The sequence below is a fragment of the Elaeis guineensis genome, chromosome 11 (genome assembly GCF_000442705.2).
Source record: "Elaeis guineensis isolate ETL-2024a chromosome 11, EG11, whole genome shotgun sequence".
NCBI lineage: Eukaryota > Viridiplantae > Streptophyta > Magnoliopsida > Arecales > Arecaceae > Elaeis > Elaeis guineensis.
The window spans coordinates 95274229-95286596 of record NC_026003.2 but is presented as its reverse complement, the minus strand read 5'-3'; the positions used below and the strand labels follow the sequence as shown (position 1 = coordinate 95286596).

Sequence of the window (12368 nt, the reverse complement as noted above, 5' to 3'; positions counted from 1 at the left end):
CCTGACTTGTTACACAATCAAACGCAGCCTAAATCAGACAGACAACAGAAGCAGAAGCAAGCTACAGAAGAAGCCTTGTACCAAAAAAGGCTACACAAGAAGCCTGCGATTCAACATCCAAACCCGGATTTCCAGTACAAAAACAAAGAAAATTTATCGCACTTCCATCCAGCCCATGAACTCGTATGGAATGGCAGATTTTTCATATTACGAGGTACCTCGAGTGCGTTACGTTTAACCACTAATGAAGTACGGAGTTATTTTGGAAATTACTTTCCCTGAAAGATAACTACGACGTGCAGAGGTAAAAAAACTAAAAAGGAATATGTATAATGGTTATGGCTCACGAGGAGAAAACATCTTTAGCTCTATTCATGGGTTTTTCAATAAGAATCATCAAAATAGAATCCAAAAGGCTATCTTAGTCTTAAAGATATTAACTTAACAAAAAAAAAAATCCACCTAAAAATATCCAGATCATCATGCGAGAACAAAGTATTACAACACATGATCGTAAACTAATTGTATAAATCATCATCATCGGCCCCAGCAGCTGTAGATGCAAAGGGATCAGATCCAGCAGCCCCAGCTCCAGTTTCTGAGCGTTCTGAGAAGCGGAACTCACTGCCAAATCCCCTTGACTGCTGCAAAGTCTGTGCAAAAGCCTGATATTTCCGAATGTCAGCATCACTCACACTCCTGCGAGCATATTTCATTGACTCTTCGAAGTGAGCAGGTTTGATCTCCGCTACTTCATCAGCTTCATCTTCCTCCATGGCTTCAGGATTTTCGCTTCTCCTCCTTTCCCTTTCAATGTCCTGCATGACAAAATCAGCAAATTAGCTTCCCATGAGTACCATCTTGCATGCTTCACGCACTGCAAAAATTACCAATTAGAAATGGATGAGTGATTTATGAAATAGAATGGTAATATCAAGAGAGACTGTGTACCCTCCAGGTTAGTCAAAGTGGTAGAGATATCCCTTCCCACAGGCCTTTAAGGCATGGGGTTGTGTACCATTGCAAAAATGAAATATTAACATTTATATTGTTGTGTACTATCCACAAAATTTATAATGCCAACCTAGTTTGAGTACATTAATTCGATTACATCAACAGTGGACTTTTACAAGCCATTTCGCTTCATAAACAATCTGAAAAATCAAGACAAAAGGTACTAAAGAAAATACAGGTGCATGACAATTAACGGACAGGCTAAGGTAATCATAGTCTTCTTATGATTTAAAAAAAATGAATACCAATGTATATAAAGCACAGCCAAGGTGAACTTATGAAATTTCTAAATGAGGACAATGATTAATATATGAGTCTGTCCGAAATGAGTATGATAGGAAGTGGAGGCTTTTGAGCTTCTGTAAGAAGCGCCTGATCAAGCTTCTCACAGTTTTCAGTTTCTACCAAGCCATGCATATATTCCCTCCACAGATGGTAGAGAACAGAGTGGCAAAACAAGAAAGAGGGGAAAAGGAGGGGGAAGGGGGGTTGTGGAGTTTGAAAATAAACACGAGAGAAACACTTGCAAGTCATGTACAGTGCTCGAGAGAGACTGACCTTCTCAATGTTCTCTCTAATGGCGTATTTGCAAGCACGTTGGCAAATTTCTGTAATATCTGCACCACTGAATCCATGAGTGTACTTAGCAAGGGCCCCCAGGTCAACATCTTTGGACACCGGTGACTTCCTCAGGCAAGCTTTGAATATTTGGTAACGAGAAGCCTCATCAGGAAGTGGAATATAAATTAACTGGTCAAGACGCCCGGCCTAAGCAATGCTGGATCTATAATGTCAGGCCTGTTAGTTGCTCCAATAATGAATACAGTTTTCTTGGCACTCATGCCATCCATCTCTGTAAGAAGCTGGTTAAGAACCCTGTCAGCAGCACCACCTGCATCACCAACACTGCTTCCCCTCTGCAATAGAAAATAAATAGAAATTATCTAAAGACAGAACAACCAGGAAAAGGAGGGGGGAAGAAGTGACCCGCAATGATGTACAAACCTGAGTTGCAATCGAATCAAGCTCATCAAAAAAGAGGACACATGGTGCAGATTGACGAGCCTTGTCAAAGATTTCACGTACATTTGCTTCACTCTCACCAAACCACATGGTAAGCAGTTCAGGACCCTTGACACTGATAAAGTTTGCTTGGCATTCATTAGCAATTGCCTTAGCCAATAGGGTCTTCCCACAACCAGGAGGTCCATAGAACAACACTCCCTTGGAGGGAGACATTCCAAACTTCTCAAACTTCTCAGGATGCTCAACTGGATATTGAACAGTCTATACATATGGAACACAAGAATCAAAAAGGCTAGTCAGCAACTCAGCTTCCAGGGAAAAAAGAGAACAGCAAATTACAACAAAAACTACCTCTTGCAACTCCCTCTTGACATTCTCAAGCCCGCCAATATCATCCCAAGAAACATTGGGGACTTCAACAACCTGTACATCAAAGTCGTCACATTAGGCTGAAAAATATATTAGGTTTTAAAAGCATTCAAACTTTCAACCAGTATGATTTTCATGCACTAAGTGCAAAGGTTGACGGATCTAGAAGCATGAGACTTACAGTTTCACGAAGTGCAGATGGATTGCTGGTTCCAAGAGCAGTCTTAAAATGCTCATTGGTAACTGCCATGGAGTTGAGTACCTCGGCATCTATAGATTCATCCTCTAAATCAATAACATCCATCTTTTCACGTATGCACTGAAGGGCAGCTTCAGTGCAAAGGGCTGCCAGATCAGCACCAACATATCCATGTGTGTCTTTAGCAATTCTTTCCAAATCAACCTGCACAGGACAAACCATTTCATACATTTAAAGATTTTCAGAAATGCATGAAGAATCAAACTCAGAAGAAAAATCATCAAAGATCAATTACATCTTCAGCTAGCTTCATGTTCTTTGTATGAATACGAAGGACCTCCAAACGTCCAACTTCATCAGGCACACCAATGTCAATTTCCCTGTCAAATCGCCCAAACCTCCTAAGAGCTGGATCAATACTATTGGGTCGATTAGTAGCACCAATAACAATCACATGCGCTCGGGATTTCAATCCGTCCATTAATGTCAATAGCTGAGAAACAATGCGCCTTTCAACTTCTCCATGAGTTTTTTCTCGCTTTGGAGCAATTGAGTCAATCTCATCGATAAAAATGATTGACGGTGCATTTTTCTCTGCTTCCTCAAAAGCCTTCCTCAGATTGCTCTCACTTTCGCCAGCAAGTTTTGACATGATCTCTGGGCCATTGATGCAGAAGAAAAAAGCACCTGTCTCATTTGCTACTGCTCTGGCTATCAGAGTCTTTCCAGAACCAGGTGGTCCATACAGCAATATACCTTTTGGTGGCTTCACACCAATGGACTTGAATAGCTGGGGGTGTCTCAGAGGAAGTTCTACCAGTTCTCTAATCTGAGCCATTTGTTTTCGCACTCCACCCACATCATCATACCCCACCTCATCGAGTCTTTCTTCATCCTCCCTTTTCACAGGCTCCCCCTCACAGAAGATCTCTGTGTCTGGAGCAACAACACAGTACTCAGGTGGGTCTGTTTCAATCACCTTAAATTCAACACTCCTCATCCCTCCTCTGACAAGGAAAAGATCCCCTTTCCTTACAGGACGATATGCCTCAAGGAAATATGCTGCAAAATATCCAGGAAATGAAAGGATTACAATTTGAAATTAGAAAGCACATAACAGCATGTTTCATATGCAAAACATATTTAATGAGTGAATCCACAATACATCCAAACTTTTGTAACTGCTTATGAAATACCAACATAGCCAATAGGATCGTTTCATGTGAACAACTAGCATTATGAAAATATTAGAACTTCTCAATAAGATGAAAAGTTGTCTACCATTAGAAACTAGAGGCATTACATATGTCATCAAGTATTTCTCTCAGCATAGAATAAAGCAATGTATTTGGGCGCATCATACAAAATCATCACTGGAATGAAAAATTATTCTAGGAAGGATTCAAGAATGCCTTAAAATTATCTTGCCAAAATGTAGATGTCAACAGCAAAGGACAAATGCAGCATAATATTAAACACCATGAACGATCTATAATATTTGAAAGGATCAGCTGAATTCTTAGAGGTTTTTTCTTTATCTTTCCCTCCAGTTTTAGCTGTTGATCCCCAAAGCCATACCTATGTTTCTCAACAACTCCAGGGAAATGAACAGTCATATATGGAACTAAACTACGAATATTGATTCCAGCTCAAATATAATTTCAAGCGAAGCCTAATCAGACCCAGGCCAAAACAAGCTTCACTCAATTATACCCCTGGCTTCACCTCAACTACTCCATGTTGGAACTGACTTGCTTGATCTGAGTCTGACTGGAGTGCTGTAGAACTTGGGCTAGTTCAAATATCACAAGCAAGCTAAAATTGGAGATAAGCTGTTGTCTCTAAATTGACATCTATACTATATAGATAATATACTCTATATACTCTATATGGTCAAAACTAAATTAATGGCCTCAAAAAAAAAAATTAGAAAGCCAAGCCCCAATTGAACTTAAAAGGGCACAATATTAGAGGCCAAACCTCTGTAAACTCAAAAAATTATAGACCGGACTTGTTTTATGTTATAAATGGTCGAAGCTATGTTATTGGGTACATAAAAACTACAGGGACCAAGCCCAACTCAAGTTTTATTTAGGCATAAATTAAGGGCCAATCTAGAATAACAGAAAAAGTATAAACATGCAAATTTTTACTGGCTAGAGCAAAAAAAAAAAAAAAAGCTAGCCTAGCCCAATGAGTGGTGCATGTTTAATTTAATTGGTACAAAATGGAAAGCTTTATGCTGCGACAGTAAAGGCAATTTCTCAGGTGGCAACAGCTTGAGGAAGTCAAAAAAAACAGCTATTACTCTCAAAGCAACTATAAAAGTTTCCACTTTGCTCCATAAGTCTACTAAGCAAATGAATCATTTAGGTAGGTACGTAGCAGATCTCCCAACAAAAAAGTCCTAAGACTGATATGCATTAGATAATCTAAGGTGGAATGTGCAGGCACCAGGTGTCATATTAGCCCTGCTACTCAACCACATGAGATGATGCAGCACACAAAGCTGAAGACACAAAAAAGATATATGTGGTCAAGAATGCTGGATGGAATTGTAAATGAAGACGTTTTTTCTATGACGATGCATATCTACACTGAAACACTGGAGCAGCCTATGGAAGCGTTCATAGTTTACTTGATACCCAGCCATTTACCATGAGCACCATTGCATCACGATTATTGAATCAAAGTATCAAAAACCTCAAAATTTGAGACTTCAAAAGATCACAGCAAACAAGGCACATTACCTCAACTTAGTTCAAAAAGACAAGATGATCATAGTCATATAACAAATTCTCAGTTCAGTCACAGATTGTTGGTAGCAGATGCAAATGATCTAAGTGAGAGAATGCCAAACAACCTCCACAAAAACAAAAACAAAAAAAAAAGCTATTGCTAAAAGAAAATCATGGAGAAGTGGTTACATTAAAGTTCCAGCTAATTCATCAAACTAAATGCCTCTCCAACCAAGGGAGCTAGTCTAAATTATGGGATCATGAACATGCGGTCAAGGGAGAATAATTTGGGCATAAAAGAAAATGAAAAAGAAATTTATCAGGAGGTTCTTATGGATACAGTGCCCTTGGATGAAACTAAATTCTTGTGACCAATTAAAGTGTTTTCCAGTCCCTATTTGCATAACAGTCCCTTACAATGGTCCATGCTACAAGTAGCAATCCCAAGTAAAAAGAACCCCATAAATCAGATCGACACCAGGAAACTCCACCATTAAGTAAACACAAAAAGTAGTTAGCTGGATGTATATATATTAAAAAACAAAGAGTTCACTAGAAAAGAGACATTGCTCAACCATGTAGGGGTCATCTTCAGTGGCTGAAACCAGGTTTGGGTGTCTAAGAGAATTTGATCATGAAAACAAGTCTGGGTGTCTTTTTGAACATTCTTCTCCGTTGATATGTGAAAATACGAGCGCATCACCTCACTCTGACAATAATTTTATAAAAAAAAATTGATGAAGATGTACAACAATTTCAAAATAGAAGAATGTTGCTAAAATCACCTAACACACTTAAGAAATGAAGTCAGTTTTCTTCCTTCACTTGTCCTATTTATTTATTTCAGGATTGGCAAGAAAATTCCTCTTATGGATCAAAAACTTCATCCTGCAGAAACATGTATTAAAAAAATTGATGGAAAAGTCTTTAAATGCGAGTTTTATTTTATGAAGTTGCATGTACACACAAAAACCCTGATCTCAAACCTTTGTGGACCTATTCACATAAATAAACTTGAAGCAATAGATCTCACTTCCACATGTAGTTGAGGTAAATAAGAACAGAATACTCCAGCACCAAATTATAATCAAGTGCTGACATGCACACATTGTACCGTCAACATCATTACTAGCTATAGGTTGGCATGACACTTAAATATTCTTTTTTAGGAAATAAGCAATATTAAATACTTTTTCTTTATTTCGGCACAATGTGACACATGTACCAGCACAAAACAGCATGACACAGCATGTGCCATCTAAGCCAGTAAAATCCTGGACATGTAATAACAGATAAACTTAACCAACTACCCCAAAGTTTGTTAATTGAGCAAACTTTTACTTGCAATGTTAAACTTGACATCATCTAGATAGAACTGCCTAACATTGACATCCAACAAAAGTACAATTGCAGGGTGGTAAGTTTTAAGTGTCGAGGGGTGTACTATCATATAAAGTGCGAACATGCCCAACCATTCAAGAAACTCGAAAGCTTGAGGCACCTAAACTGGCATTGTTACGAATAAAATAAAGCAATTAGACCCATACACAGAACACTTAAAATGGCATAAAAGACCATTTACATGAATGTACACCCTTAAGCACTGCATCAAACATCAACAATAGGTTAATTTATGCTTGTTGATTTACAACCCAAGTATGCACAAATATGATAAGGCGGATTCAACAGGCACCTAACAAAACCAAATTCTGTTGAAAATTACTAAATAGCAAAGAATCAAAAAGGCAAAAACAATGATGAGATATAAGTACAATCACCTTCAAACAGTCAATGTCAGGTTACCATCAGCAAAGTAATTTACCAAACAAAATAATTTCTAATTTACTGGAAAATAACATGAACTGATCAACAATAGTAAGAACCTTTAGTTCTAGCCATCAAAGCACATAAACAGTTGCCAAATAAAATCAAATCGAACATTTCTAGGATGTTTCAAATCACCTATAAAAAAATCAGCAGTTCATAACTAGAAATATGTCATTTTTACATAATTTCTTAAGATTACAAAAGCATATTAGAGTTTTCAGTTTTTTTATCCAATCATTACTTTCTGTTTAGGGTTCAAGTTGATATAACATACACTCACCGTGATTGTTCATGATACAATACCATGGACAGTAATAAGATTTATTTGGGTATAGTTGCTTTTCCATTTGAGTTTATGTCCAGACTATAGAATCCTAATATGAGTCGAGTTGTGAACCAGCAAATCAATTAAAATCAATGGTTTAGTTGATTGCTTACTTTTGATTGTGTAGTTTATGTTATTGCCATTTTAAGAGTCCCCATTGGAGTACAACTGGTGGTTGGTCAGACTTATTAAAAGGGAAAGTAGCTGGCTGTGGGGTTGATTTTTGAATACTGTATGTAAATTACATAGGAAATATAAGAGGCCACAGGACAAATTTTCTCCCTGCTCTCCTCTTTTCTATTTTCTACTCTTCCTCTCTATTTTCCTGGTTTTCTCTGCTGCTGTTTTTTAGATCTGGATCAGGTTCTACTGCTATTATTCCTAGACAGCAGATTAGCAACCAGATTGAAGCTGATTGCTTCATGGACTTATCCACAGATGACTTCAGTTCTGTTTTAAACAGAACATGCAGCAGCCTGCAGATATTAGTTTGTGTAGACTTCAACTCTTAACAAGGCTTCATCAGATTTGGTATCATAGGAGTCAATCATTTAAGGACTTCTTCAACAATCATAAGATAGGTGAATTATGCAGAACATGACAAGAGTTTGCAATGTAAAGAGTGGTGTTGACAACAAAAGAGTATGATTAATGTGTATCCACTACATTTGATGTGTTTCTTGCCTCTATTAATGGTCCAAAGAGAGGATTTATTTCTGTATGCTTTGAATCCCTTTAAGTTGCAATGAGGCAGAGGATACAGAAAACTTGGACGAAGATACAATCAGAGACCCTCCACAATGTCTCCAAATGAAGATTGAAGATAAAGATGAAAAGAAAAGTTGATGATCGACTATCTATAATCTTTTGATTGAAGATATATTATTTCAGAAAGTTGATCATTGATTTATGAACAAGCACTGGAACAAATTGCCACCGAGCCATACTTAGAACAGCTAAAGAGTTTGGTCATGGAAAATAAGCTTGACGCTCTTTTCCAGATTGACATTAAGATTAGACACTACATGGATCTGTTCCTCGATAAAGTTTTGAATTCAATGGTATTTAAAATCTATCATATGATTGAAGTCCTCGGGAACATTGATCAAGATAAACTGATGCAACAATCTATCTGATGGACTAGTCACAAGGAAATTATTTTTGGGACTTTATCATCACATTATAGAGATCCAAAAATGTCTTGGGCATGTAGAAATCATACAAAAGATCTCGCGGATGAAGATCCACTGTAGTGGAAGCGATTGATATGTTAGAGTTTTCAGTTTTTTCTACAGTGATTAGTTTCTCTTTAGGGTTCAACTTGCCGTAGCACACTGTTCATGATTACCATTCAGGCTATAGTACCATGAACAGTAATCAAGGCTTATTTTAGCACTTTGTTTGCTTGCTTATTTGAGTTCATATCCAGATTAGGGAGTCTTAACATAAGTCTTATTGTAAACCAGTTATTCAATTAAATTCAATGGTTGGTTGTTTAGTTTGGGTTATTTGCTTATTTAAGGGTCCTCGTTGTAGTAGGATTAGTGGCTGGTTAGGTTTATTCAAAGCGAGAAGTGGCCCACCTTAGGTTGATTTTTAGTATGTAAAATTACCTTAAAAACAAGGGGCCAAAGGGCATCCTTTCTCCTCTTTTCTTTTCTACTTTTCTACTATTCCTGTCTATATTCCCAGTTAGTTCAAGATTTTAAACAAGTGGAACAGCAAGGCATCCAACAATGATGAGTGTCGGTACAGGATATCATCCCGGGTATCAGACGGGAGAGGACGTCTGCCATCTCAAGTATCTGGATGGGGACATCTCCTTCCACAAGAAAACCAAGATGGTCCCGTCTCACTGTATTTAAAACCTTACTTCTACTTCAATTTCCGACCTGATTCTACATCTGGATCTGCTTCTACTGCTATTATTATCTAGACAGCAGATTAGTCATCAGATTGAAGCTGATTGCTTTTACAGGATCAATGCATAGATCTGTTCAATTCAAACAGAAGTTGCCGCAGATTTTACTTTGTGTAGCATTTAATTCTCAATGAGGCTACATCAAACTATAACAAGTATACAACTATAAAAATGCCTTCTAAGACAATTACACATATTTGGAAATTTATTTTCCTCCATATCTATGGAAAATCTAGCATATATAATTTAACTGTAAGCTAGAGGATGTGTCTCCAACATTTAAAGAAATAAAGGAAAGGCAAAAGATTAGCATTAAAAGGTTTAGATATAACAAATTTGGCCCAATAAGTTAGTTTTAGCCACTGATACTTTTGAATTGGCTCGCTGACTAAAGCCAAAACATTTCAGCTTTTGTTTTAAAGTCTCAGGGAAAACTTCAATCCATTTTTTGATAAACCTAGTACTGAACTCATATGCCTTTTATGATTGACTTCATCATATGAAGGATTATGTTTTATTCCACTACAAATAATCAAATTGGACAAACAAAACATAAACCAGACAAGTTTCAGAATAAAGATTTTTTAGATCACAGCATTTGTCAAAGTTATACGGATACGGTACACTTGAAAAATGATATGCAATTAGCTCTTATTTTGTTAGAAAATTCTGTCTTCCATAAATACAGTAACACGATTTTCTGTGCAAAACATTAGCCATTCAAGACCGCTATAGTACCACATAATCATACAACCAGGCAAAGCCTACACCGTCACCCTTGAGAATCACAAATTGGAAGCTAGCAAGTACTCAGTTCCAAAAGTAAAAGCACCGTTGAGTGACTGAAAAATAAATTGTCACAGAACATATAGAGAAGATATAAACAACAAGAAGAACAGCAATAACCAAAAAATTCACAAGCCATACCTGCGCCAACATAAATATAAAAGAAAAGTCATGCACCAAGATTCTCTAGACACAGAATCTACTTTATATATCTCACAAGAGTCCAGCATTTAGATTAGATGGAAAGAAAAGAGAATGCTCACGCTTCAGATATGCATCAAATAAGTTCCCAGTAACTCCTTCAATGGTATCATCAATTGGCAATATATGGACCCGTTTCCCATACTTAACGTCCTGGCACTGATGGACAGAAACTACATCACCGAGCCTAACTCTGAGATTTGACCGAACAACCTTATTCATCCTAATCTTGGGCTCCTCGCATGTATCATCAGCCAGTGCAATGCAAACAGTGTCCCTCCGTTTCTTCCCCTACAATTACCAACAAAGAAAGACAGCTGGTATATTTAGTATAAAAACAAGTTAACAATCCAACTCGCAATGTAAATTACAAATCAAAACCATAAAATTGAACTTAAGATCCAAAATTAGTAAAGTGGGAACAAGAACTCTTTTGTCCACAACAAAGCCCACTTCTGAAAATCCACAAAGAAAACATGGGTAAAATGCTATTGTCTTCAGACCTTTTATCATATTGGACTAGATCAAGTCCAATTCCATCCAAAAACCGTGAAATCTGACACCCAAGAAATAAAATATAAAACAAAACGTTCTAAATAAGCTACCCATGTAATTGCCCTAAAACAACCCAAGCTTTCCCAATCCTGCACATATTTCAATCCCCCACAAAAATTTAAAAAAACAAAGAATTAGAAGAAAAGAATGTCACCTTCAAGAGGATGGTATCTCCACGGAACAGCTGCAGCTTCTCCATCGTCTCCGGATTCATCGACACCACCGAATTGTCATCGTTGATCGCCTCGTCGACGATCAATCTGTTCGGCGCCTTCTTCCGCTCAAGAATCGCCGTGCTAAAATCCTTCTTCGCTCCCTTGCTGCATCAATTTCCATCGCCACAAAAATCAACCAAATAAAAAATTAAAACCCTAGAATTCAGATCCCAAAAAAAGGGATAAAATCCACAAGAATCCATGGAAACGAAGGAAACTTACGGGTCGGAAGAAGAGGAGGCCTCGCCCTTGCTTGCCATCTGAACTCAATTAGAGAACCGGAATCCAAAGAGAAATGAACAATCAAATAGAAGAAATCTCCGCAAAATGAGAAAAGACGTCCGAAGACGGGTATTTATAGGCCCCAGCAGAGCGGTGCGACTCCTTGCGGAGCTATGACTGGAATCCGTGTCCACTAAGGAATGTTAGCTTTTAATGAAGTTCGCATAACGTATGCTATGAGATAAGAAATCCACCGTTCATTCTTACCGCCATCAATCCGAACCGACGAAAGGGATATGATCTCCGGAAATCCGCATGAAAGTTTTCTATGCGGACTTCTCTTTTTGGTGGGTTGGGTGGGGATTCGTTGGGGAGATTTCCGGAAGGATCCGGGCCGTTGGATGCTCCCGTTAGATAGGGGAGGGCTACCGAACTGCCATTGATGTCAGACGGATAGTATAAGCGGATCGCTGCCGTCAGTTTTACTGGCTCTAATGAGACCTAATTTAGAACAAACCTTATTTTAATTTTGAAGGGAAAATTAAATCCCACACGGTGCTCTCTTGGGTAAGTCATTTCTGCAGCCAGTTTGTGGACACGTTGATTGCTTGGAGTAGCATGGATATTAGACTCCATCATGGTGCATGGGCTTCAACCCTCGAGCCCAAGTCTTGGTACCGAAGAAAAATTTTTTATACACCACATGCGGTGTAAAAAAAATATATCGATCCACCTAATTGAGCCACATAACCATTATTTTCGAACACATATTTAGTACTTATAATTTTATTTTTTTATTTAAAATTTTAAATGACAAATATATCCCTCCTCTTCTAAAAAATTTATGATATCCAGCCAAATTATGATTTTCTATATATAGAATATCATAATTTTTCTTCTAAAAAATTTAAAGAATATATATTTTTATCATTGAAAATTTATAAAACTTTTAAATGATAAAAATATCCTT

At 37.5% G+C, this 12368-nt stretch overlaps 1 protein-coding gene across 1 annotated transcript; it reads right to left on the bottom strand.

Moving 5' to 3' along the window:
• Positions 1-350: 350 nt before the first annotated feature.
• On the bottom strand, positions 351-11556 carry LOC105053566 (cell division cycle protein 48 homolog). The gene is given in 10 exon segments (XM_010934779.4): positions 351-818; positions 1573-1775; positions 1778-1931; positions 2020-2301; positions 2392-2463; positions 2591-2812; positions 2904-3670; positions 10469-10697; positions 11116-11281; positions 11399-11556. Coding segments are annotated over 10 exon segments (2433 nt in total). The 5' UTR covers positions 11437-11556; the 3' UTR covers positions 351-518.
• Positions 11557-12368: the final 812 nt, after the last annotated feature.